The sequence below is a fragment of the Tachyglossus aculeatus genome, unplaced genomic scaffold (assembly GCF_015852505.1).
Source record: "Tachyglossus aculeatus isolate mTacAcu1 unplaced genomic scaffold, mTacAcu1.pri scaffold_1_arrow_ctg1, whole genome shotgun sequence".
NCBI lineage: Eukaryota > Metazoa > Chordata > Mammalia > Monotremata > Tachyglossidae > Tachyglossus > Tachyglossus aculeatus.
Genome location: NW_024044915.1, coordinates 637,517 through 661,447, shown reverse-complemented (window position 1 = coordinate 661,447; position 23,931 = coordinate 637,517). Strand labels below are relative to the sequence as shown.

The 23,931-nt window shown below is 52.2% G+C and overlaps 1 protein-coding gene across 2 annotated transcripts; it reads left to right on the top strand.

Annotated features, from left to right (window-relative positions):
* Positions 1-832: 832 nt before the first annotated feature.
* PYCR1 (pyrroline-5-carboxylate reductase 1) lies at positions 833-20,305 on the top strand. 2 transcript variants are annotated; one of them, XM_038742860.1, is made up of 8 exons: positions 833-919; positions 3,864-4,022; positions 7,929-7,999; positions 11,151-11,330; positions 13,109-13,330; positions 15,291-15,383; positions 18,022-18,185; positions 19,268-20,305. In XM_038742860.1, exons 2-8 carry the CDS (start codon positions 3,956-3,958, stop codon positions 19,410-19,412), a joined length of 942 nt encoding a protein of 313 aa, XP_038598788.1. In that variant the 5' UTR covers positions 833-919; positions 3,864-3,955; the 3' UTR covers positions 19,413-20,305. The 2 variants fall into 2 exon arrangements, with proteins under 2 accessions (XP_038598788.1, XP_038598787.1); XM_038742859.1 differs by having other exon boundaries at positions 838-919; positions 3,867-4,022.
* The last annotated feature ends 3,626 nt before the right edge of the window (positions 20,306-23,931 follow it).

The following is a 23,931-nucleotide window of genomic DNA, read 5'->3' as shown; positions in this document are numbered from 1 at the left end:
TCCCCCCGTCTTACCTCCTTCCCTTCCCCACAGCACCTGTATATATGTATATATGGTTGTACATATTTATTACTCTATTTATTTATTTATTTATTTATTTTACTTGTACATTTCTATCCTACTTATTTTATTTTGTTGGTATGTTTGGTTCTGTTCTCTGTCTCCCCCTTTTAGACTGTGAGCCCACTGTTGGGTAGGGACTGTCTCTATGTGATGCCAATTTGTACTTCCCAAGCGCTTAGTACAGTGCTCTGCACATAGTAAGCGCTCAATAAATACGATTGATTGATTGATTGATTGATTATGCACTTACTATGTGCGAAGCACTGTTCTAAGCGCTGGGGGAGGTTCCAAGGTGATGAGGTTGTCCCACCGTGGGACTCGCAGCCTTCACCCCCACTTTCCAGATGAGGGAACTGAGGCCCAGAGAGGTGAAGTGACTTGCCCAAAGTGGCACATGAATAAATGAATAAGCGCTCAGTAACTACGAGTGGATGAATGAACGAATGAGCGCTCAGTAAACACGAGTGGGTGAATGAATGAATGAATACGCGCTCAGTAAATCCGACGACGTGACTGGCTGTCCGGACGGGCGGCCGGCGTTCTGATTGGCTGTCCGTCCGCCTGTCCGGCGTTCTGATTGGCTGTTTGTCTGTGGGGGCCCGCCCCCCGCCCCCCTCCGGCCGCGCGCGTGGCCGCCGTGGCGCGGATGATGCAAGAGCCCTCAAGGCGGTGCGGGTCCCGCCCTCTGATTGGCTGGGCGGCGGCGGCGCGGCCTCCGATTGGCTGCGGGGGCGTCGGGGGGCGGGGCCTGTCCGGCCCGAGGAGCCGCGTGCGGGGGTCCGGCGGGGAGACACGGACGGACGGAGACAGACAGACAGACCGCCCGCGCCGCGGCGCCCCCCGACGTCCCGCCCCGGTAACTACAGGGGGGCGACACTGGGGGGGGGGGGGCGGCATCCCCCCATTTTCTAGGCTATCTCCTAAGCGCTTACAATGTGCCAAGCACTGTACTAAACGCCGGGGGAGATCCAAGCTAACCCACTTGGACACAGTCCCGTTCTTTAAATGGGATTTTTTTTAAGCGCTTACAATGTGCCAAGCACTGTACTAAGCGCCGGCGGAGAGCCAAGCTAATCCACTTGGACACAGTCCCGTTCTTTAAATGGGATTTTTTTAAGCGCTTACAATGTGCCAAGCACTGTACTAAGCGCCGGGGTAGATCCCAGCTAATCCACTTGGACACAGTCCCGTTCTTTAAATGGGATTTTTTTTAAGCGTTTACAATGTGCCAAGGCACTGTACTGAGCGCCGGGGAAGAGCCAAGATAATGCGGTTGGACACAGTCCCTTTCTTTTCATGGGATTTGTTAGGCGCTTACAATGTGCCAAGGCACTGTACTGAACGCCGGGGGAGAGCCAAGCTAATCCGGTTGGACACAGTCCCTTTTCATGGAATTTGTTAGGCGCTTACAATGTGCCAAGGCACTGTGCTGAGCGCTGGGGGAGAGCCAAGCCAGTCCGGTTGGACACAGTCCCTTTCTTTTCATGGGATTTTTTAAGCGCTTATAATGTGCCAAGCACTGTACTGAGCGCTAGGGGAGAGCCAAGCTAATCCAGTTGGACACAGTCCCTTTCTTTTCATGGGATTTGTTAGGCGCTTACAATGTGCCAAGGCACTGTACTGAACGCCGGGGGAGAGCCAAGCTAATCCGGTTGGACACAGTCCCTTTTCATGGAATTTGTTAGGCGCTTACAATGTGCCAAGGCACTGTGCTGAGCGCTGGGGGAGAGCCAAGCCAGTCCGGTTGGACACAGTCCCTTTCTTTTCATGGGATTTTTTAAGCGCTTATAATGTGCCAAGCACTGTACTGAGCGCTAGGGGAGAGCCAAGCTAATCCAGTTGGACACAGTCCCTTTCTTTTCATGGGATTTGTTAGGCGCTTACAATGTGCCAAGCACTGTGCTGAGCGCTGGGGGAGAGCCAAGCTAATCCGGTTGGACACAGTCCCTTTCTTTTCATGGGATTTGTTAAGCGCTGACAATGTGCCAAGCACTGTGCTGAGCGCTGGGTTGAGCATTTACTGTGAGTAGGGCACTGTAAGCTGTGTGGCTCAGTGGCAAGAGCCTGGGCTTTGGAATCAGAGGTCACGGGTTCAAATCCCGCTTCTGCCAATTGTCAGCTGTGTCAGCTAGTCACTTCTCTGGGCCTCAGTTCCCTCATCTGTAAAATGGGGATGAAGATTGGGAGCCCTGGCTCAGTGGAAAGAGCCCGGGCTTTGGAGTCTGAGGTCCTGGGTTCGAATTCCGGCTCTGCCACATGGCTGCTGGGTGACCTTGGGCAAGTCACTTAACTTCTCTGAGCCTCAGTTCCCTCATCTGTATAATGAGGATTAAGACTGTGAGCCCCATGTGGGACAACTTGATCCCATTGTATCCCCCCCAGCGCTTAGAACAGTGCTTGGCACATAGTAAGCGCTTAACAAATGCCATTAAAAAAACCAAAAAACCGGATTACCTTATATCTACTTCAGCACGTAGAACAGTGCTTTGTACATAGTAAGCGCTTAATAAATGCCATCATCATTATTATTATTATTATTATTATTATTATCTGAGCTAATGGAGAAGCAGCGTGGCTTACTGGAAAGAGCCCGGGCTTTGGAGTCAGAGCTCATGGGTTCAAATCCCAGCTCCACCAATTGTCAGCCGGGTGACCTTGGGCGAGTCACTTCACTTCTCTGGGCCTCAGTTCCCTCATCTGTAAAATGGGGATTAAGACTGTGAGCCCCCCAACTTGATCCCATTTTATCCCCCCAGCGCTTAGAACAGTGCTTGGCACATAGTAAGCGCTTAACAAATGCCATCAAAAAAACAACCCGGATTACCTTATATCTACTTCAGCATTTAGAACAGTGCTTTGTACATAGTAAGCGCTTAATAAATGCCATCATTATTATTATTATTATTATCTGAGCTAATGGAGAAGCAGCATGGCTCAGTGGAAGGAGCCCGGGCTTTGGAGTCAGAGATCATGGGTTCAAATCCAGGCTCCGCCAATTGTCAGCTGTGTGACTTTGGGCAAGTCACTTCACTTCTCTGGGCCTCAGTTCCCTCATCTGTAAAATGGGGATTAAGACTGTGAGCCCCCCATGGGACAACCTGATCACCTTGTAAACTCCCCAGCTCTTAGAACAGTGCTTGGCACATAGTAAGCGCTTAACAAATGCCATTAAAAAAAACAAAAAACCGGATCACCTTATATCTACTTCAGCACGTAGAACAGTGCTTTGTACATAGTAAGCGCTTAATAAATGCCATTATTATTATTATTATTATTATTATCTGAGCTAATGGAGAAGCAGCGTGGCTCACTGGAAAGAGCCCGGGCTTTGGAGTCAGAGTCCATGGGTTCAAATCCCGGCTCTGCCAATTGTCAGCTGGGTGACTTTGGGCGAGTCACTTCACTTCTCTGGGCCTCAATTCCCTCATCTGTAAAATGGGGATTAAGACCGCGAGCCCCCCGTGGGACAACCTTTGGGCAAGTCACTTCACTTCCCTGGGCCTCAGTTCCCTCATCTGTAAAATGGGGATTAAGACTGCGAGCCCCCCCGTGGGACAACCTTTGGGCAAGTCACTTCACTTCCCTGGGCCTCAGTTCCCTCATCTGTAAAATGGGGATTAAGACTGTGAGCCCCCCATGGGACAACCTGATCACCTTGTAACCTCCCCAGCGCTTAGAACAGTGCTTTGCACATAGTAAGCGCTTAATACGTGCCATTATTAATTAATTAATTAATTAATGGCGCTGTCCGAGCCCCCGGCCCCCTGGGGGCTCAGGGTCTTCCCCCCCATTTTCCCAAGCAGGTAACTGAGGCCAGAGGAGGACAGCGAGCGGAGGCGGCCACCCCTACCAGGCCCCATCGAGCTGTGGCGTGGGCAGAGCGGCGGGCACCATGAGCGTCGGCTTCATCGGGGCCGGCCAACTGGCCTTTGCCCTGGCCCGGGGCTTCACGGCAGCAGGTAGGCCTTGGGGGGCACGCGGGGCGGGGGGGGGGGCGACACCCCCGGGAGGGACGGCGGGGCTCAGTGGAAACAGCCCCGGCTTGGAGGGCGGAGGGCGTGGGTTCTAATTCCGCCTCTGCCACTCAGCAGTCACTTCACCGGGCCTCGGTGGCCTCATCTGTAAAACGGGGATGGAGACTGGGAGCCCCAAGTGGGACAACCTGTTGACCTTGTATCCCCCCCCAGCGCTTAGAACAGCGCTCCGCACATGGTATATATGTATATGTGTTAGTACAGTGCTCTGCAATCAATCAATCAATCGTATGTATTGAGCGCTTACTGTGTGCAGAGCACTGTACTAGGCGCTCGGGAAGTACAAGTTGGCAACATATAGAGACAGTCCCTACCCAACAGCGGGTTCACAGTTAAAAGGGGGAGACAGAGAACAAAACCAAACATACTAACAAAATAAGTAAGTGCTCAATAAATACGATTGATTGAAGTGATTTGCCCAAGGTCACCCAGCTGACAAGTGGCGGAGCCAGGATTTGAACCCGTGACCTCCGACTCCAAAGCCCATGCTCTTTCCACTGAGCCAAGCTGCTTCCCTGTATATATATGTATGTACGTATTTATTACTCTATTTATTTGTACATATTTATTCTATTCATTTTATTTTGTGAATATGTTTTGTTTTGTCGTCTGTCTCCCCCTTCTAGCCTGTGAGCCCGCTGTTGGGTAGGGACCGTCTCTAGATGTTGCCAACTTGGACCTCCCAAGCGCTTAGTCCAGTGCTCTGCACATAGTAAGCGCTCAATAAATTCATTCATTCATTCAATCGTATTTATTGAGCGCTTACTGTGTGCAGAGCACTGTACTGAGCGCTTGGGAAGTACAAGTTGGCAACAATAAATGCGATTGACTGAATGAATGAATGAATGGTAAGCGCTTAACAAATACCATCAGTAGTACTGTTATTATTATTTCACTTCTCTGAGGCTCAGTTCTCTCACCTGTAAAATGGGGATGGAGACTGGGCACATGGTAAGCGCTTAACAAATACCATCATTATTATTATTATTATTTCACTTCTCTGGGGCTCAGTTCTCTCATCTGTAAAATGGGGATGGAGACTGGGAGCCCCACGGGGGACAACCTGTTGACCTTGTATCCCCCCAGCGCTTAGAACAGCGCTCCGCACACGGTTAGCGCTTAACAACTACCATCAGTATTATTGTTATTATTATTTCACTTCTCTGGGCCTCAGTTACTTCATCTGTAAAATGGGGATGGAGACTGAGCACATGGTAAGCGCTTAACAAATACCATCATTATTATTATTATTATTACTATTTCACTTCTCTGGGGCTCAGTTCTCTCATCTGTAAAATGGGGATGGAGACTGGGAGCCCCACGGGGGACAACCTGATCACCTTGTGTCTCCCCCAGCGCTTAGAACAGTGCTTGGCACATAGTAAGCGCTTCACAAATACCATCGTTATTAAACCAGAGGCGCAGCCTGGCTAAGGGGACCGGCTTCTCATCCCGGCTCGGTCACGTGTCTGCTTGTGACCTTGAGCAAGTCACTTCACTTCTCCGGGCCTCAGTTTTCTCCTCTGTAAAATGGGGATGAAGACTGTGAGCCCCACGTGGGACAACCTGATGGCGTTGTATCTTCCCCAAGCGCTTAGAACGGTGCCTGGCGGATAGTGAAGCAGCGTGGCTCAGTGGCAAGAGCCCGGGCTTGGGAGTCACAGGACCTGGGTTCTAATTCCGCCTCTGCCACTTGTCTGCTGTGTGACCTGAGGCAAATTACTTCACTTCTCTGGGCATCAGTTACCTCCTCTGGAAAATGGGGATTGAAAGTGTGAGCCCCACATGGGCAACCTGATTACCCTGTATCTACCCCAGCGCTTAGAACGGTGCTTCGCACGTAATAAGCGCTTAACAAATACCATCATTATCACTACATAGTAAGCGTTGAACAAATACCATCATCATTATTCATCATCATCAATCGTATTTATTGAGCGCTTACTGTGTGCAGAGCACTGGACTAAGCGCTTGGGAAGTACAAGTTGGCAACATATAGAGGCAGTCCCTACCCAACAGTGGGCTCACAGTCTATTATTATTATTGTTATTATCATTAGGATGGTGGTGGGTCTTCACAGTGGAGTTCAGGCGCTTAGTACAGTGCCCTGCACACAGTAAACGCTCAATAAATACCGTCGATCGATCCGCTGACTTGGGAAAGTGAATCAGACATCCCTGATGGGAACTGGGAAGAATCGGGTTGCAGTTACTTTCATTCATTCATTCAGTTCATTCCATTGTATTTATTGAGCGCTCACTGTGTGCAGAGCACTGTACTAAGCGCTTGGAAAGTACAAATCGGCAACAAAGACAATCCCTACCCAACAACGGGCCCATGGTCTAGAAGGGGTCGTGGGGTTGGGGGGGTTACCTGAGTGGGGGGCGGTGATGACCCCAATGGGGTGAGGAAAAGAGGGTCCGCCCTGTTGCCGAATTGTACTTCCCAAGCGCTTAGTACAGTGCGCACAGTAAGTGCTCAATAATAATAATAATGGCATTTATTAAGTGCTTACTATGTGCAAAGCACTGTTCTAAGCGCTGGGGAGGATACAAGGTGATCAGGTTGTCCCACGGGGGGCTCACAGTCTTCATCCCCATTTTCCAGATGAGGTAACTGAGGCCCAGAGAAGTGAAGTGACTTGCCCAAAGTCACACAGCTGACAATTGGCGGAGCAGGGATTTGAACCCATGACCTCTGATTCCAAAGCCCGGGCTCTATCCACTGAGCCACACTGCTTCTCTAATAATAATAATGGCATTTATTAAGTGCTTACTATGTGCAAAGCACTGTTCTAAGCGTTGGGGAGGATACAAGGTGATCAGGTTGTCCCCCAGGGGGCTTACAGTCTTAATCCCCATTTTACAGATGAGGTTACAGATGAGGGAACTGAGGCACAGAGAAGAGAAGTGACTTGCCCAAAGTCACCCGGCTGACAATTGGCGGAGCCGGGATTTGAACCCCTGACCTCTGACTCCAAAGCCCGGGCTCTTTCCACCGAGCCACGCTGCTTCAATAAATACGATTGAATGAATGAACGGTGTCCAACCTGATTTGCTTGTATCCACCCCGGCACTTAGTACAGTGCACACAGTAAGTGCTCAATAATAATAGTAATAATGACATTTATTAAGTGCTTACAATGTGCAAAGCACTGTTCTAAGCGCTGGGGAGGATACAAGGTGATCAGGTTGTCCCCCAGGGGGCCTACAGTCTCCATTTTACAGATGAGGGAACTGAGGCACAGAGAAGAGAAGTGACTTGCCCAAAGTCACCCAGCTGACAATTGGCGGAGCCGGGATTTGAACCCCTGACCTCTGACTCCAAAGCCCGGGCTCTTTCCATTGAGCCACGCTGCTTCAATAAATACGATTGAATGAATGAACGGTGTCCAACCTGATTTGCTTGCATCCACCCCGGCGCTTAGTACAGTGCACACAGTAAGTGCTCAATAATAATAATAATAATGCCATTTATTAAGTGCTTACAATGTGCAAAGCACTGTTCTAAGCGCTGGGGAGGATACAAGGTGATCAGGTTGTCCCCCAGGGGGCTTACAGTCTCCATTTTACAGATGAGGGAACTGAGGCACAGAGAAGAGAAGTGACTTGCCCAAAGTCACCCAGCTGACAATTGGCGGAGCCGGGATTTGAACCCATGACCTCTGACTCCAAAGCCCGGGCTCTTTCCACTGAGCCACGCTGCTTCAATAAATACGATTGAATGAATGAATGGTGTCCAACCTGATTTGCTTGCATCCACCCCGGCGCTTAGTACAGTGCCTGGCACATCGTAAGCGCTTAACAAATACCCCAATTATTATTCTTTTAGGCGTCTTGGCCTCCCACAAGATCACAGCAAGCTCTCCCGACATGGAACTGCCCACGGTTTCTGCTCTCCGGGTAGGTGATGGATTCATTAATTGATCGATTGATTGATTTTCTGTTAATAATAATGATGGCATTTATTAAGCGCTTACTATGTGCAAAGCACTGTTCTAAGCACTAGGGGAGGTTACAAGGTGATCAGGTTGTCCCACAGGGGGCTCACAGTCTTAATCCCCATTTTACAGATGAGGTAACTGAGGCCCAGAGAAGTTAAGTGACTTGCCCAAAGTCACACAGCGGACAAGTGGTGGAGCCGGGATTTGAACCCATGACCTCTGACTCCAAAGCCCGTTGCTCTTCCCACTGAGCCACACTGCTTCTGTTGACGGCCGTCTCCCGCTCTGGACTGTCAGCTCGTTGTGGGCAGGGAATGGGTCCGGTTATCGTTACATGGTCCTCTCCTGAGCGCTTAGTACAGTGCCCCGCACACAGTAAGCGCTCAATAACTACGATTGACTGGCAGAGATTGTGTCTGACCTAATTAACTTGTATCTCCCCCAGCGCTTAGAAGAATGCTTGGCACATAGTAAGCGCTTAACAAATGCCATCATTGTGATAATAATAATAATAGGAATGGCATTTATCATCAGTCGTATTTATTGAGCGCTTACTATGTGCAGAGCACTGTACTATTTATTTATTTATTAAGCGCTTACTATGGGCAAAGCACCGTTCTAAGCACTGGGGAGGTTACGAGGTGATCAGGTGGTCCCACGGGGGGCTCACAGTCTTCAACCCCATTTTACAGATGAGGGAACTGAGGCCCGGAGAAGTGAAGTGACTTGCCCGAGGTCACCCAGCTGACGATTGGCAGAGCTGGGATTCGAACCCATGACCTCTGATTCCAAAGCCCGGGCTCTTTCCACTGAGCCCCGCTGCTTCGCTGATGATGACGATTTTTTAGGAACGGTCCCTTCTAGGGTAATGGTGGGTCTTCAGAGTGGAGTTCAGGCGCTTAGTACAGTGCTCTGCACACAGTAAGCGCTCAGTAAATACAACTGGACGAATGAACTGAGAAGCAGTTCTTGTTCTACTAGGTCACGCTGCTTCTCAAAAGTGTATAAAAGTGTCCCGAATACTTAGGAGGAGCATACCCCACTGCCTTGGAAGCGTGTCTTGGGCCGGGAACGCGTCGGAATATTGTTGTACCGCCCTCCCCCCGCCTCCCGAGCACTTAGTCCAGTGCTCTGCACGCAGTAAGAAGCAGCAGCCTGTCAAAGTGGTAAGATCCCGGCCTTGGGAGTCAGAGGTCATGGGTTCTAATCCCGCCTCCGCCACTGATCAGCTGTGTCGCTTCGGGCGAGTCACTTGGCCTCTCTGGGCCTCAGTGACCTCATCTGGAAAATGGGGATGAAGACTGGGAGCCCCACGGGGGGCAAGCTGATGACCTTGTATCTCCCCCAGCGCTTAGAACAGTGCTCGGTACGTAGTAAGCGCTTAACAGGTGCCTTCATTGTTAGTAGTAAGTGCTTAGTAGCTACGATCAATAAATACGATTGAATGAATGATCAACTGTCGGAGCAGTAGGAACCGTCTCTCTATGTTGCCAACTTGTCCTTCCCAAGCGCTTAGTCCAGTGCTCTGCACACAGTAAGCGCTCAATAAATACAATCGAATGAATGAATATGTTGCCGACTTGTACTTCCCAAGCGCTTAGTTCAGTGCTCTGCACACAGTAAGCATTCAATAAATACGACGCAGTAAGCGCTCAATAAATACGATGGAATGAATGAATATGTTGCCAACTCGTACTTCCCAAGCGCTCAGTCCAGTGCTCTGTGCACAGTAAGCGCTCAATACGACTGAATGAATGAATATGTTGCCAACTTGCATTTCCCAAGCGCTCAGTCCAGTGCTCTGCACACAGTAAGCACTCAATAAATATGACTGAATGAATGAATATGTTGCCGGCCTGTACTTCCCAAGCGCTCAGTCCGTGCTCTGCACACAGTAAGCGCTCAATAAATACGACTGAATGAATGAATATGTTGCCGACCTGTATTTCCCAAGTGCTCAGTCCAGTGCTTTGCACACAGTAAGCGCTCAATAAATACGACTGAATGAATGAATATGTTGCCGACCTGTACTTCCCAAGTGCTCAGTCCAGTGCTCTGCACACAGTAAGTGCTCAATAAATATGACTGAATGAATGAATATGTTGCCGACTTGTACTTCCCAAGCGCTTAGTCCAGTGCTCTGCGCACAGTAAGTGCTCAATAAATACGACTGAATGAATGAATATGTTGCCAACCTGTACTTCCCAAGTGCTCAGTCCAGTGCTTTGCACACAGTAAGCGCTCCATACGACTGAATGAATGAATATGTTGCCGACTTGTATTTCCCAAGCGCTTAGTCCAGTGCTCTGCGCACAGTAAGCGCTCAATAAATACGACTGAATGAATGAATATGTTGCCGACCTGTACTTCCCAAGTGCTCAGTCCAGTGCTTTGCACACAGTAAGCGCTCAATACGACTGAATGAATGAATATGTTGCCGACTTGTACTTCCCAAGCGCTCAGTCCAGTGCTTTGCACACAGTAAGCGCTCAATACGACTGAATGAATGAATATGTTGCCAATGTGTACTTCCCAAGTGCTCAGTCCAGTGCTTTGCACACAGTAAGCACTCAATACGACTGAATGAATGAATATGTTGCCGACTCGTACTTCCCAAGTGCTCAGTCCAGTGCTCTGCACATAGTAAGCGCTCAATAAATACGACTGAATGAATGAATATAATATAGTAGAAGCAGCGTGGCTCAGTGGAAAGAACCCGGGCTTTGGAGTCAGAGGTCATGGGTTCAAATCCCGGCTCCGCCACTTGTCAGCTGTGCGACTTTGGGCAAGTCACTTCACTTCTCTGGGCCTCAGTTACCTCATCTGTAAAATGGGGATTAAGACTGTGAGCCCCATGTGGGACAACCTGATCACACTGTAACCTTCCCAGCGCTTAGAACAGTGCTTTGCACATAGTAAGCGCTTAATAAATGCCATCAAAAAAAAATAAAAAAAAAATACGTTGCCGACTCATACTTCCCAGGTGCTTAGTCCAGTGCTCTGCACACAGTAAGCGCTCAGTAAAGACGACTGAATGAAAGAGCGAATGAGCGGAGGTGGGGGAAGCAGGGGGAGGTTTCTGAGTTCTCCGGGCGGGCTCTTCCCGGCAGAAAATGGGGGTGAACCTGACCCCGAATAACAAGGAGACGGTGCAGCACAGCGATGTGCTCTTCCTGGCCGTGAAGCCCCATATCATCCCTTTCATCCTGGACGAGATCGGCGGGGACATCGAGGACCGGCACATCGTGGTGTCCTGCGCCGCCGGCGTCACCATCAGCTCCATCGAGAAGGTAAGATGCGGATCGGGACGTCCCGTCGGCGCTCAGTGCCGGGTGCGGGGCAGGAGCCCGGCACGGGGAGTACCGGGTGGTGGGTTCTAATAATAATAATAATAATAATGCTGGCATTGATTAAGCACTTACTGGGTGCCGAGCACTGTTCTAAGCGCTGGGGAGGTCAATCAATCAATCAGTCGTATTTATTGAGCGCTTACTGTGTGCAGAGCACTGCACTAAGCGCTTGGGAAGTACAAGCTGGCAACATATAGAGACGGTCCCTACCCATCAGTGGGCTCGCAGTCTAGAAGGTTAAGCAGGAGAAGCAGCGTGGCTCAGTGGGAAGAGCCCGGGCTTTGGAGTCAGAGGTCATGGGTTCGATTCCCGGCTCTGCCAACTGTCAGCTGGGTGACTTTGGGCAAGTCGCTTCACTTCTCTGGGCCTCAGTTCCCTCATCTGCAAAATGGGGGTGAAGACTGTGAGCCCCCCGTGGGACCACCTGATCACCTCGTAACCTCCCCAGCGCTTAGAACAGTGCTTTGCACATAGTAAGCGCTTAATAAATGCCATCATTATTATTATTATTATTATTTGGAGTCAGAGGTCATGGGTTCAATTCCCGGCTCTGCCAACTGTCAGCTGGGTGACTTTGGGCAAGTCGCTTCACTTCTCTGGGCCTCAATTACCTCATCTGCAAAATGGGGATGAAGACTGGGAGCCCCCCATGGGACCACCTGATCACCTCGTAACCTCCCCAGCGCTTAGAACAGTGCTTTGCACATAGTAAGCACTTAATAAATGCCATTATTATTATTATAAATGCCATTATTATTATTATTATTATTTGGAGTCAGAGGTCATGGGTTCAAATCCCAGCTCTGCCAACTGTCAGCTATGTGACTTTGGGCAAATCACTTCACTTCTCTGGGCCTCAGTTCCCTCATCTGTAAAATGGGGATTAAAACTGTAAGCCCCCCGTGGGACAACCTGATCACCTTGTAACCTCCCCAGCGCTTAGAACAGTGCTTTGCACACAGTAAGCGCTTAACAAATACCATCATTATTCTTATTATTATTGCAAGGTGATCAGGTTGTCCCCCGGGGGGCTCACAGTCCTCATCCCTATTTTACAGAAGAGGTAACTGAGGCCCAGAGAAGTGAAGTGACTTGCCCAAAGTCCCACAGCTGACAATTGCCGGAGTCGGGATTTGAACCCACGACCTCTGACTCCCAAGCCCGGGCCCTTTCTATTGAGCCACGCCGCTTCTAATCCCGCTTCCTCCGCTTGGATGACCTGAGGCGAGTGGCTTCGCTTCCAGCGCGGCTCAGTGGAAAGAGCCCAGGCTTGGGAGTCAGAGGTCGTGGGTTCAAATCCAGGCTCCGCCACTTGTCGTCTCTGGGCAAGTCTTCATTCATTCAGTCGTATTTACTGAGCGCCTACTGTGTACAAGTCGGCAGCAGATAGAGATGGTCCCTACCCAACAACAGGTTCACAGTCTAGAAACGGGTTCACACTTCACTTCTCTGGGCCTCAGTTACCCCATCTGGAAAATGGGGATGAAGACTGTGAGCCCCACATGTATCCTCCCCAGCGCTTAGAGCAGTGCCTGGCCCACAGTGAGCGCTTAATACCAAAATTATTATTATTATTCCCCGGGCCTCCGTTCCCTCAGCTGTAAAACGGGGAGGAAGAGCGTGAGCCCCACGCGGGACGGGGCGGGACGCTCCGCCGCAGCGCTCGGCGCAGAGTGAGCGCCTGACGGTTCCCGATGATTACTGTTTGTGCCCCGCAGAAGCTGACGGCCTTCCAGGCGGCGCCCAAGGTGATCCGCTGCATGACGAACACCCCCGTGGTGGTGAGGGAGGGGGCCACGGTCTACGCCACGGGTACCCACGCCCAGGTGGAGGATGGGAAACTCCTGGAGCAGCTGATGGGCAGCGTGGGCTTCTGCACGGAGGTGGAGGAGGACCTCATCGACGCCGTCACCGGGCTGAGCGGCAGCGGCCCGGCTTACGTGCGTCCCCCCTCGGGCCTTGGCGGGGGGGAGGCGGGACCCCCCCGGGCTCCTTTTGGGGAGGGGATGCGCCCCTTTATTGTCGTGTCGTCCTCCCCCGAGCGCTTAGTAAGTATGATCGAATAGTAATCAATCAATCAATCGTATTTATTGAGCGCTTACTGTGTGCAGAGCACCGTACTAAGCGCTTGGGGAGTCCAAGTTGGCAACATATAGAGACAGTGGGCTCACAGTCTAACAGTAACACATCCCTCGGTAGGATGATCATTCGTTCAGTCAGTCGTGTTGGCTGAGCGGTGGGCAGAGCGCTGCGCTAAGCGCTTGGGAGAGGCAGCAGGGCTCAGCGGAGAGAGCGCGGGCCTGGGAAGTCGGAAGGACCTGGGTTCTAATCCCGGCTCCGCCGGTCGCCTGCTGGGTGACCTCAGGGGAGTCGCTTCACTTCTCCGGGCCTCGGTTACCTCACCTGGAAAATGGGGATGAAGACCGGGAGCCCCACGTGGGGCAACCCGATGACCTTGTATCTACCCCAGTGCTTGGCACATAGGAAGCGCCTAACAAATACCGTCATTATTATTATTAGGTCACTTGACTTCTCGGCGCATCAGTGACCTCATCTGTAAAATGGGGATGAAGACCGGGAGCCCCATGTGGGACAACCTGATTAGCTTGTATCCACCACAGCGCCTAGTACAGTGCCTGGCACGTAGTAAGCGCTGAACAAATACCGCAATTATTATAAAGTACGGTACAACAATAAACAGTCACATTTCCTGCCCACAACAAGCATACAGTTTAGAAGGGGGGGGAGACAGACATCAATACAGATAAATAAATGACAAATCTGGGCATAAGACAGGCCTCCAGGATTTATTAAGCATTTACCATGTGCAAAGCACTGTTCTAAGCACTGGGGAGGTTACAAGGTGATCAGGTTGTCCCACTGGGGGCTCACAGTCCTAATCCACATTTGACAGATGAGGGAACTGAGGCTGTCTCCTTCGATACGGCTTTGAATAATAATAATGGCATTTATTAAGCGCTTACTATGTGCAAAGCACCGTTCTAAGCGCTGGGGAGGTTACAAGGTGATCAGGTTGTCCCTCGGGGGGTGCTCACAGTCCTAATCCCCATTTTCCAGATGAGGGAACTGAGGCCCGGAGAAGTGAATTGACTTGCCCAAAGTCACACAGCTGACTGCTTCTCTTGGGGGAGAGTAATAATAATAATAATGATAATAATAATAATGGCATTTATTAAGTGCTTACTATGTGCAAAGCACTGTTCTAAGCGCTGGGGAGGTTACAAAGTGATCAGGTTGTCCCACGGGGGGCTCACAGTCTTCATCCCCATTTGACAGATGAGGGAACTGAGGCACGGAGAAGTGAAGTGACTTGCCCAAAGTCACACAGCTGACAAGTGGCGGAGCCGGGATTTGAACCCATGACCTCTGACTCCCAAGCCCGGGCTCTTTCCACTGAGCCACGCTGCTTCTCTAGGGGGAGAGTAATCGTCTGTGGGATCAGAGAAGCAGCGTGGCTCAGTGGAAAGAGCCCGGGCTTGGGAGTCAGAGGTCATGGGTTCAAATCCCGGCTCCGCCACGTCTGCTGTGTGACATTGGGCAAGTCACTTCACTTCTCTGAGCCTCAGTGACCTCATGGGGATGAAGACCGTGAGCCCCATGTGGGACAACCTGATCACCTTGTATCCCCCCCAGCGTTTAGAACAGTGCTTTGCACATAGTAAGCGCTTAACAAATGCTATTATTATTATTATTAGAGGAGGGAGGGCGTTCCGGGCCCGAGGTGGGCGAGACGGAGGCACAGTGAGCAGGTTGGCATTAGGGGGGCACCCCCTTGGCCCCAGTTGAGGGCAGAGGCGGGGCAGGGAGGGCGGGAGACGAGAAGCCGGGGGGGTGGCGTGGTTCCCAGGGGCTCAGCGGGCGCGTCCGTCTCCCCGACAGGCCTTCACCGCCCTGGATGCCCTGGCCGACGGCGGGGTGAAGATGGGGCTCCCCCGGAGACTGGCCGTCCGACTCGGGGCCCAAGCTCTGCTGGTCAGTAGCCCCCGCCCCGGGGCGGGGAGCGGGGCGGGAAACGGGGCCACCGTCTCTGCTCTACTGTCCTCTCCCAATCAATCAATCATATTTATTGAGCGCTTACTGTGTGCAGAACACTGTACTGAGCGCTTGGGAAGTCCAAGTCGGCAACATCTAGAGACAGTCCCTCCCCACCAGTGGGCTCACAGTCTAAAAGGGGGAGACAGAGAACAAAACCAAACATACTAACAAAATAAAAGAAATAGAATAGATAGGTACAAGTAAAATAAATAGAGTAATAAATATGTACAACCATATATACAGGTGCTGTGGGGAAGGGAAGGAGGTAAGATGGGGGGATGGAGAGGGGGACGAGGGGGAGAGGAAGGAAGGGGCTCAGTCTGGGAAGGCTTCCTGGAGGAGGTGAGCTCTCAGCAGGGCCTTGAAGGGAGGAAGAGAGCTAGCGTGGTGGATGGGCAGAGGGATTGGGGGCATTCCGGGCCAGGGGGAGGACGTGGGCCGGGGGTCGATGGCGGGACAGGCGAGAACGAGGCCTAATGGTGAGGAGATTAGCGGCAGAGGAGCGGAGAGTGCGGGCTGGGCTGGAGAAGGAGAGAAGGGAGGGGAGGGAGGAGGGGGCCAGGGGATGGAGAGGCGCTCTCCCAAGCACTTAGCCCAGTGCTCCGCACACACTCAGCGCTCGGGAAATTCCATTCACGATTTCCTTCCATCCAGCGCTTAGTACAGTGGTCTACAGACATTCAGCACTCAGTAAATACTATTCACGATTTCCTTCCATCCAGCGCTTAGTACAGTGCTCTGCAGACATTCAGCGCTCAGTAAATACCATCCATGATTTGCATCCACGCAGTGCTTAGTTCAGTGCTTTGCACCCACTCAGCGCTCGGTAAATACAATTTCCTTCCATCCAGCGCTTAATACAGTGCTCTGCAGACACTCAGCGTTCAGTAAATGCCATTCACAATTTCCTTCCATCCAGCACTGTGTACAGTGCTCTGCAGACATTCAGTGCTCAGTAAACACCATCCATGATTTGCGTCCACGCAGTGCTTAGTACAGTGCCCAGCACTCAGTACAATGCCCAGTGCTTTGCACACAGTCAGCGCTTGGTAAATACAATTCCCTTCCATCCAGTGCTTAGTACAGTGCTCTGCAGACACTCAGCGCTCCGTAAATGCCATTCACGATTTCCTTCCATCCAGCGCTTAGTACAGTGCTCTGCAGACATTCAGTGCTCAGTAAATACCATCCATGATTTATGTCCACGCAGTGCTTAGTGCAGTGCCCAGCGCTCAGTACAGTGCCCAGTGCTTAGTTCAGTGCTTTGCACCCACTCAGCGCTCGGTAAATACAATTTCCTTCCATCCAGCGCTGAATACAGTGCTCTGCAGACACTCAGCGCTCGGTAAATACCATTCACGATTTCCTTCCATCCAGCGCTTAGTGTACAGTGCTCTGCAGACATTCAGTGCTCAGTAAATACCATCCATGATTTACGTCCACGCAGTGCTTAGTACAGTGCCCAGCGCTTAGTTCAGTGCTTTGCACACACTCAGCGCTCGGTAAATACAATTTCCTTCCATCCAGTGCTTAATACAGTGCTCTGCAGACACTCAGCGCTCAGTAAATGCCATTCACAATTTCGTTCCATCCAGCGCTGAGTACAGTGCTCTGCAGATATTCAGCGCCCAGTAAACACCATTCATGATTTATTTCCACCCAGCGCTTAGTACAGTGCCCAGCGCTCAGTACAGTGCTCTGTGCACACTCAGCGTTCGGTAAATACCATTCACGACTCACTTCCCTCCAGCACTTAATCCCGTGCTCTGCACCCAGTTAGCGCTCAGTAAATACCATTCATGGTCATGGGTCATGGGTACCAGTCATGGGTTCGAATTCTGACTCCACCACGTGTCAGCTGTGTGACTTTGGCCAAGTCCCTTCACTTCTCTGGGCCTCAGTTCCCCCATCTGTCAAATGGGGATTAGGACTGTGAGCCCCCAGTGGGACAACCTGATCACCTTGGAACCTCCCCAGCGCTTAGAACAGTAACTTTGCAAGTAGTAAGCACTTAATAAATGCCGTCATTATTATTATTATTATCCCAGCGCTTAAAACAGTGCTTTGCACATAGTAAGCGCTTAATAAATGCCATCATTATTATTATTATCCCAATGCTTTGCACATAGTAAGCGCTTAACAAATACCACCATTATTATTATTATTCATGCTTTACTTCCCTCCAGCGCTTAGTACAGTGCTGGGCACACGGTAAGCGCTTAGATAAGAAACAGAGAAGCAGCGCGGCTCACTGGGAAGAGCCCGGGCTTGGGAATCCGAGGCCGTGGGTTCTAATCCCGGCTCCGCCGCTTGTCAGCTGGGGGACTTGGGGCAAGTCACTTCACTTCTCTGGGCCTCAGTTATCTGTAAAATGGGGATGAAGACGGTGACACGTGGGACAACCCGATGACCTTGTATCCCCCCAGCGCTTAACAAATGCCGTCTTAGTATTATTAAATACCGTTATTATGAGGACGGCGGTGGCGGGAGAGGCGGAGGCCGGGAGTCCCGGTGGGCGGGTGGGAGGCCCCGCGGCTCGGCTGACGTGGCCCCCCCCGCCCCGCGCCGGCCCCAGGGAGCGGCCAAGATGCTCCTGGATTCGGAACAACATCCCGGGCAGCTGAAGGACAACGTCTGCTCGCCCGGAGGGGCCACCATCCACGCCCTGCACTTCCTGGAGAGTGGCGGCTTCCGTTCGCTGCTCATCAACGCCGTCGAGGCCTCCTGCATCCGCACGCGGTCAGTCATCCCCCGTCGTCGTCCCCCCCGAACCCAGACCCCCCACCCACCCCCGGAGCCGAGGAGCAGCGCGGCCCCCGGGTCCTCATCCCGGCTCCTCCCCTTCTCCGCCGTGCGGCACTTCGCCGGGCCTCGGTTTCCTCGTCCGGAAATTGGGGACAAGGGCGGGCCCCAGGCGGGATCGGGACCGTTCGCGATTTACTTCCATCCGGTCGATCGGTCGGCCGCCCTCAGCGGGTGCAGAGCAGCCAGCGTCTAGTAATAATAATAATGATGGCATTTATTAAGCGCTTACTATGTGCAAAGCACTGTTCTAAGCGCCGGGGAGGTTACAAGGTGATCAGGTTGCCCCACGGGGGGCTCACAGTCTTCATCCCCATTTTCCAGATGAGGGAACTGAGGCCCAGAGAAGTCAAGTGACTTGCCCAAAGTCACACAGCAGACAGTCAGCAGATCTGGGATTTGAACCCATGACCTCTGACTCCAAAGCCCATTCTTTCTTCCACTGAGCCACGCTGCTTCTCTTAAGTACAGTGCCCAGCGCTTGGTGTAGTGCTCGGCGCAAAGTAAGCGCGCGATAAATACGGCCGGATGGATCGAATGATTGAGTGAATACCGTTAAGAAAAGAAGAAAGAAGTAGTAGAATTGTGGTGCGGGTTAAGCGCTTACTATGTGCCAGGCACTGTACTAAGCGCTGGGGTGGATGCAAGCTGATCGGGTCGGACACGGTCCCTTGTCCCCCGCGGGGCTCCCGGTCTCCATCCCCACTTTACAGGTGAGGGAACCGAGGCCCAGAGAAGCGAAGTGACTCGCCCACGGTCACCCAGCGGACACGCGGCGGCGGCGGCGGGATCGGAACCCAGGACCTTCGGCCTCCCAGGCCTCCCACCCCGCCGTGCCCCCGCCCCTAATCTCCCCAGGTTCCTCTCGACCGCGAGCTCGTCGCGGGCAGGGCTGGTGACTGTTCATTGTCGCGTTGGACACGCCAAGCGTTTAGAACAGCGCTCCGCACACCGTAAGCGCTCAGTCAATACGCCGGACGGACGGAGGAATGAAGGAAAATTCTCCTTCCTTCCCCCAGGGAGCTGCAGTCCATGGCGGATCAAGAGAAGATCTCCCCCGCCGCCATCAAGAAGACGCTTCTGGACAAGGTGAAGCTGGAGTCCCCCTCCAACCGGGTCAAGTTTTTTAACCGCAGCCAGGGATCCGGGGGCAAAAAGGATTGAGGGGCGGTGGGTGGAGGGGGCCATTAAGCTCCCTCGCTCTCCCCTCGTCGACCCCTCCCCGTTCTCCATCCCCCCCCCTTCCCCTTCCCGAAGAGGAGAGGTCTTCCCAGATCGGTAGGATTCCCTCGACTGTCCGCGGCGCTGACGGGGCAGAGCCGGGGGTCGGTTAATCCAGTAATGGTACTTATTGAGCGCCGGCTCGGTACGATTCCTGCCCTCAAGGAGCGTACGGTCGGGCGGGGAGAAGGAGCCCGGGTTTCTGTCCCCCCCCCCCCGTAAGCGAGTCCCCCGCCACGGGCATCCCGCCGGGACCAACCCCCACTCCCCCGCACATCAGTTCGGGTCAGCGGGGGGCTTCTCTCCCTCTCCAAGCAGTCAGGCTGACCTCTTCAAGGTCACCCCCAGGACCTGGGTTCTAATCCCGGCTCTTCCGGGTGACCTCGGGCCGGTCGCTTGGCTTCCTCGTCTGTCACACGGCGAGCCGGTGCCCAGTCTCCCTCCCGCTCGGGTTGCGAACCCTGGGCGGGGCAGGGGTTGAGTCCAACCTGATTGACTTGAATCTCCGCCACCGCTTAGTGCAGTGCTTGGCGCGTAGTAAGCACTTACTACCCTCAGCATCGTCATCATTTGGATTATCCTAAGGACCCCCCCCACCCGCCATCAACTCTGGGGAAGGTCACCCAACCCCCGGCCCCCCAAAAAAGCATCACGGCCCCATCCCGGAAAAACCTAGCGTAATTTATTGCCTCCAGTGGGAAGACCCAGCCCTATCTCTGTGTCCCTGGGCAAGACGCTCTGCCTCTCTGTGCCTCAGTTTCCCCATCTGAAGTCCGGGGACACCGAGACACCCCGGGATTCCTCCCCCACCCAAACAATAAACTTTTTGCTCGTCAGCCTGTCGTCTCGTTCCAGTCATCGCCTCCTTCCCTTGGGCGAGCAGAGGAAAGGCTACGTAGGCCTTGGGAGTCAGGAGTCCTGGGTTCTCATCCTAACGTCCACCACTTCAATCAGTCGTCTTTATTGAGCGTTTACGGGGTGCAGAACACTGTACTAAGCGCTCGGGAAGGGGCAATGGAACAATACAGCAAAGTCGGTAGACACGTTCCCTGTGCTCCCAACGAGCTGGCAGTCTAGAGATCTACACTTGCCCGCTGCGTGACCCTGGGCAAGACGCTAGGCTTGTCTGCGCCTCAGTTTCCTCATCTGTAAAGTGGGAATGAACTAGCTGTTCTCCCTCCTGCTTAGAGTGTGAGCCCTGGGTGTCTGCTCTGAGTGTATCTGCCCTGCTGCTGGGCACAAAGTAGGAGCCCCTTCCCTTTCCCTTGCCCGCCCTGGGCCCCTACCCAGGCAGGGTGGCAGTGCCCAGGCCCATCTGAAGCTCTGCTCCCTGAGTAGGGCAAAAGGAAACAGTGTAGTCCAGTGGGTAGAGCCCAGGCCTGGGAGTGAAAAGGACCTGGATTCTAATCCCGGCTCCTTCACGTGTCTACTGTGTGTCCTTCTAGACTGTGAGCCCGTTGTGGGGTAGGGACCGTCTCTCTAGGTTGCCAACTTGTACTTCCCAAGCGCTTAGTACGGTGCCCTGTACACAGTAAGCACTCAATAAATACGATTGAATCAATGAATGACCTTGGGCGGGCCACCACTTCTCTGTGCCTCGGGGACTTCATCTGGAAAACGGGGATGAAGACTGTGAGCCCCGTGGCGGGCAGGGACTGTGTCCAACCTGATCAGCTCGGATCGACCTCAGCGCTTAGAACAGTGCCTGGCCTATAGTAAGCGCTTGACAGATACCATTTAAAAACACCTGTCTACTTGTTTCGTTTTGCTGTCCGTCTCCCCCTTCTAGACTGTGAGCCCGTTGTTGGCTAAGGACTGTATAAGTTGCCGATTTGCACTTTCCAAGCGCTTAGTACAGTGCACACAGTAAGCGCTCAATAAATACGATTGAATGAATGAATGAATAAAAAAAATAAAGAAGGAGCGGGCCTCCGCCAGGGAGGGAACTTGAGGCGGGCTGAACAAAACCCGCTTCTCCACCTCCAGGCCCCGTGCCAACCCACCCCTGGAGAGAAGCCTGGGTGAGGCCAGTTGGGAAAATTTAGGGGGCACTTAAGTGCCCGGCAGGAAACACCTTACTCCCGGTGAGGGTACGGGGGGGGTGGCAGGAGAGAAAGAGAGCGACTCCGAGCCACGTCTCGCCTCTGGACCTTGTCGGAGCCCGGGTCCCGTGTGCAGGAAGGCGGCCACGGGCCGAGGAGAAGAGGCCATCTTGAGAGACAGGGCTGCCGCCCCCCCGGGAGACCCCCGGGCATTCGTCCCCTCGTGGGCTACTGCCTCAGTTGGGCTGGTGGCCCTCCTCAGGCAGGAAACTCAGTCCTCCCGCTGCCACCCTCCCTTAAAGGGGAAACAGGCCCGGCAGGGACCACAACGCCAACAGCCTTGGGACTTGTTAAGCGTTGACTCCGTGATGGGCGCTGGGCTGAGCGCTGGGGGCGACCAGCCTAGCTCTCGCTCTCGCAACGTGGGTCGGCGACGTCTCCCGCTTGGCTTTCCTTGGCTTTTCCGTTCGCCGAGTGTTGCCGACTTGGCCTTCCCGAGCGCTTAGTTCAGCGCTCTGCACGCAGTAAGCGCTCAATAAATACGACTGAACGAACGAATGAGTGGAGCAGAGAAGCGGGGCGGCCTAGCGGGTGGACCCCAGGCCTAGAAGTATCCCGGCTCCGCCGCCTGTCGGCTGTGGGAATTTGGGCGGGCCGCTTCACTTCTCTCTGCCTCAGTTAACCTCATCTGGAAAATGGGGATCAGGCCGGGAGCCCCATGTGAGACCAGGACCGTGTCCATCCCGATTATCTTGTATCTACCCCAGTGCTTGGAACAGTGTCTGGCGCATAGTAAGTGCTTAACAAATACCACAATTATTATTACTGCCCAACCTGATTATCCCGTATTACCCCAACACGTAGAATGGTGCTCGGAACATAGTAAGCGCTTAACAAATACCATTGTCATTATTATTATTATGTGGAGCTGGGAGTCAGTTCCCTCATCTGTAAAATGGGGATGGAGACTCTGAGCCAACGTGGGACAACCCGATGACCTTATATCTATCCCGATGCTTAGAACAGTGCTCGGCACATAGTAAGCGCTTAACGAATACCATTATTATTACTATCATGTGGATCTGGGAGTCAGTTCCCTCATCTGTAAAATGGGGATGGAGACTGTGAGCCCCACGTGGGTCAGCCTGATGACCTTGTATCTACCCCGGCGTTTAGAACAGTGCTCGGCACATAGTAAGCGCTTAACAAATACCATCATCATTATTATTATTATCATGTTGATCCGGGAGTCAGTTCCCTCATCTGTAAAATGGGGAGGAAGACTGTGAGCCCCACGAGGGACAACCTGAGGCACCTGTTGTTGTGTTGTACTTCCCCAAGCACTTAGTACAGTGCCCTGCACAGAGTAAGCACTCAATAAGTACGATTGATTGATCGATTGATTGAAGCCTCTCTTCCAAGGCAATCCCTATGATTCAGTTTACTGCAGATTTAAATTTCCAGTCCATTACTGACATATCCTGTATATACGTTTGTACATAGTTATTACTCTATTTATTTATTTATTTTACTTGTACATATCTATTTATTTTATTTTGTTAATATGTTTGGTTTTGTTCTCTGTCTCCCCCTTCTAGACTGTGAGCCCACTGCTGGGTAGGGACCGTCTCTATATGTTGCCAACTTGTACTTCCCAAGCGCTTAGTACATTGCTCTGCACACAGTAAGCGCTCAATAAATACGATTGATTGTATGTACCCCGGTGCTTAGAACAGTGCTTGGCACGTAGTAAACACTTAACAAATGCCATCATCATTATAATTATGATTATTACGTTGATTTGGGAGTCACCCATGTCGAAGTTGTCGTCGAAGCTGCGGAAGCGATTGAGTTCTCCAAGGGCGTGGGGGGAGATGGAGACTAGACGGGGCCGCAGAACTGAACCTCGGGGGACCCCCGAAGTTAGGGGGGTGGGGGGCAGAGGAGGAGCCCGCGAAGGAGACAGAGAGGCCGGAGAGATAGGAGGAGAACCAGGAGAGGACGGTTTCGGTGAAGCCGAGGTTGGATAGCGTTTCCGGAAGAGGACGGTGTCTATTGTACATATCTATTCTATTCTATTTATTTTATTTTGTTAGTATGTTTGGTTTTGTCTCCCCCTTTTAGACTGTGAGCCCACTGTTGGGTAGGGACTGTCTCCATATGTTGCCAATTTGTACTTCCCAAGTGCTTAGTACAGTGCTCTGCACACAGTAAGTGCTCAATAAATACGATTGATGATGATGATGACGGTGTCAGAGGCGGCAGAGAGGTCGAGGAAGCTTAGGATGGAGTAGAGCTTGGCAAGGAGGAGGTCTTCCAACTCGCTTCTATAATCATTAAATCCAGACACATATTTAAAGTTGACGGACTACCTCTTTGTCTTCTTAAACCGCCATCAGTTCTTTCACGTCCTGAAGTGT

What these genes read in the sequence shown, in the direction of transcription:
- PYCR1 (XM_038742860.1), top strand. Translation starts at nt 3,956, where the DNA reads ATGAGCGTCGGCTTCATCGGGGCCGGCCAACTGGCCTTTGCCCTGGCC. An exon ending in CCATCAGCTCCATCGAGAAG is followed by an intron (nt 11,331 to 13,108) that starts GTAAGATGCGGA and finishes TGTGCCCCGCAG; the next exon opens with AAGCTGACGGCCTTCCAGGC. An exon ending in GCCTCCTGCATCCGCACGCG is followed by an intron (nt 18,186 to 19,267) that starts GTCAGTCATCCC and finishes TCCTTCCCCCAG; the next exon opens with GGAGCTGCAGTCCATGGCGG.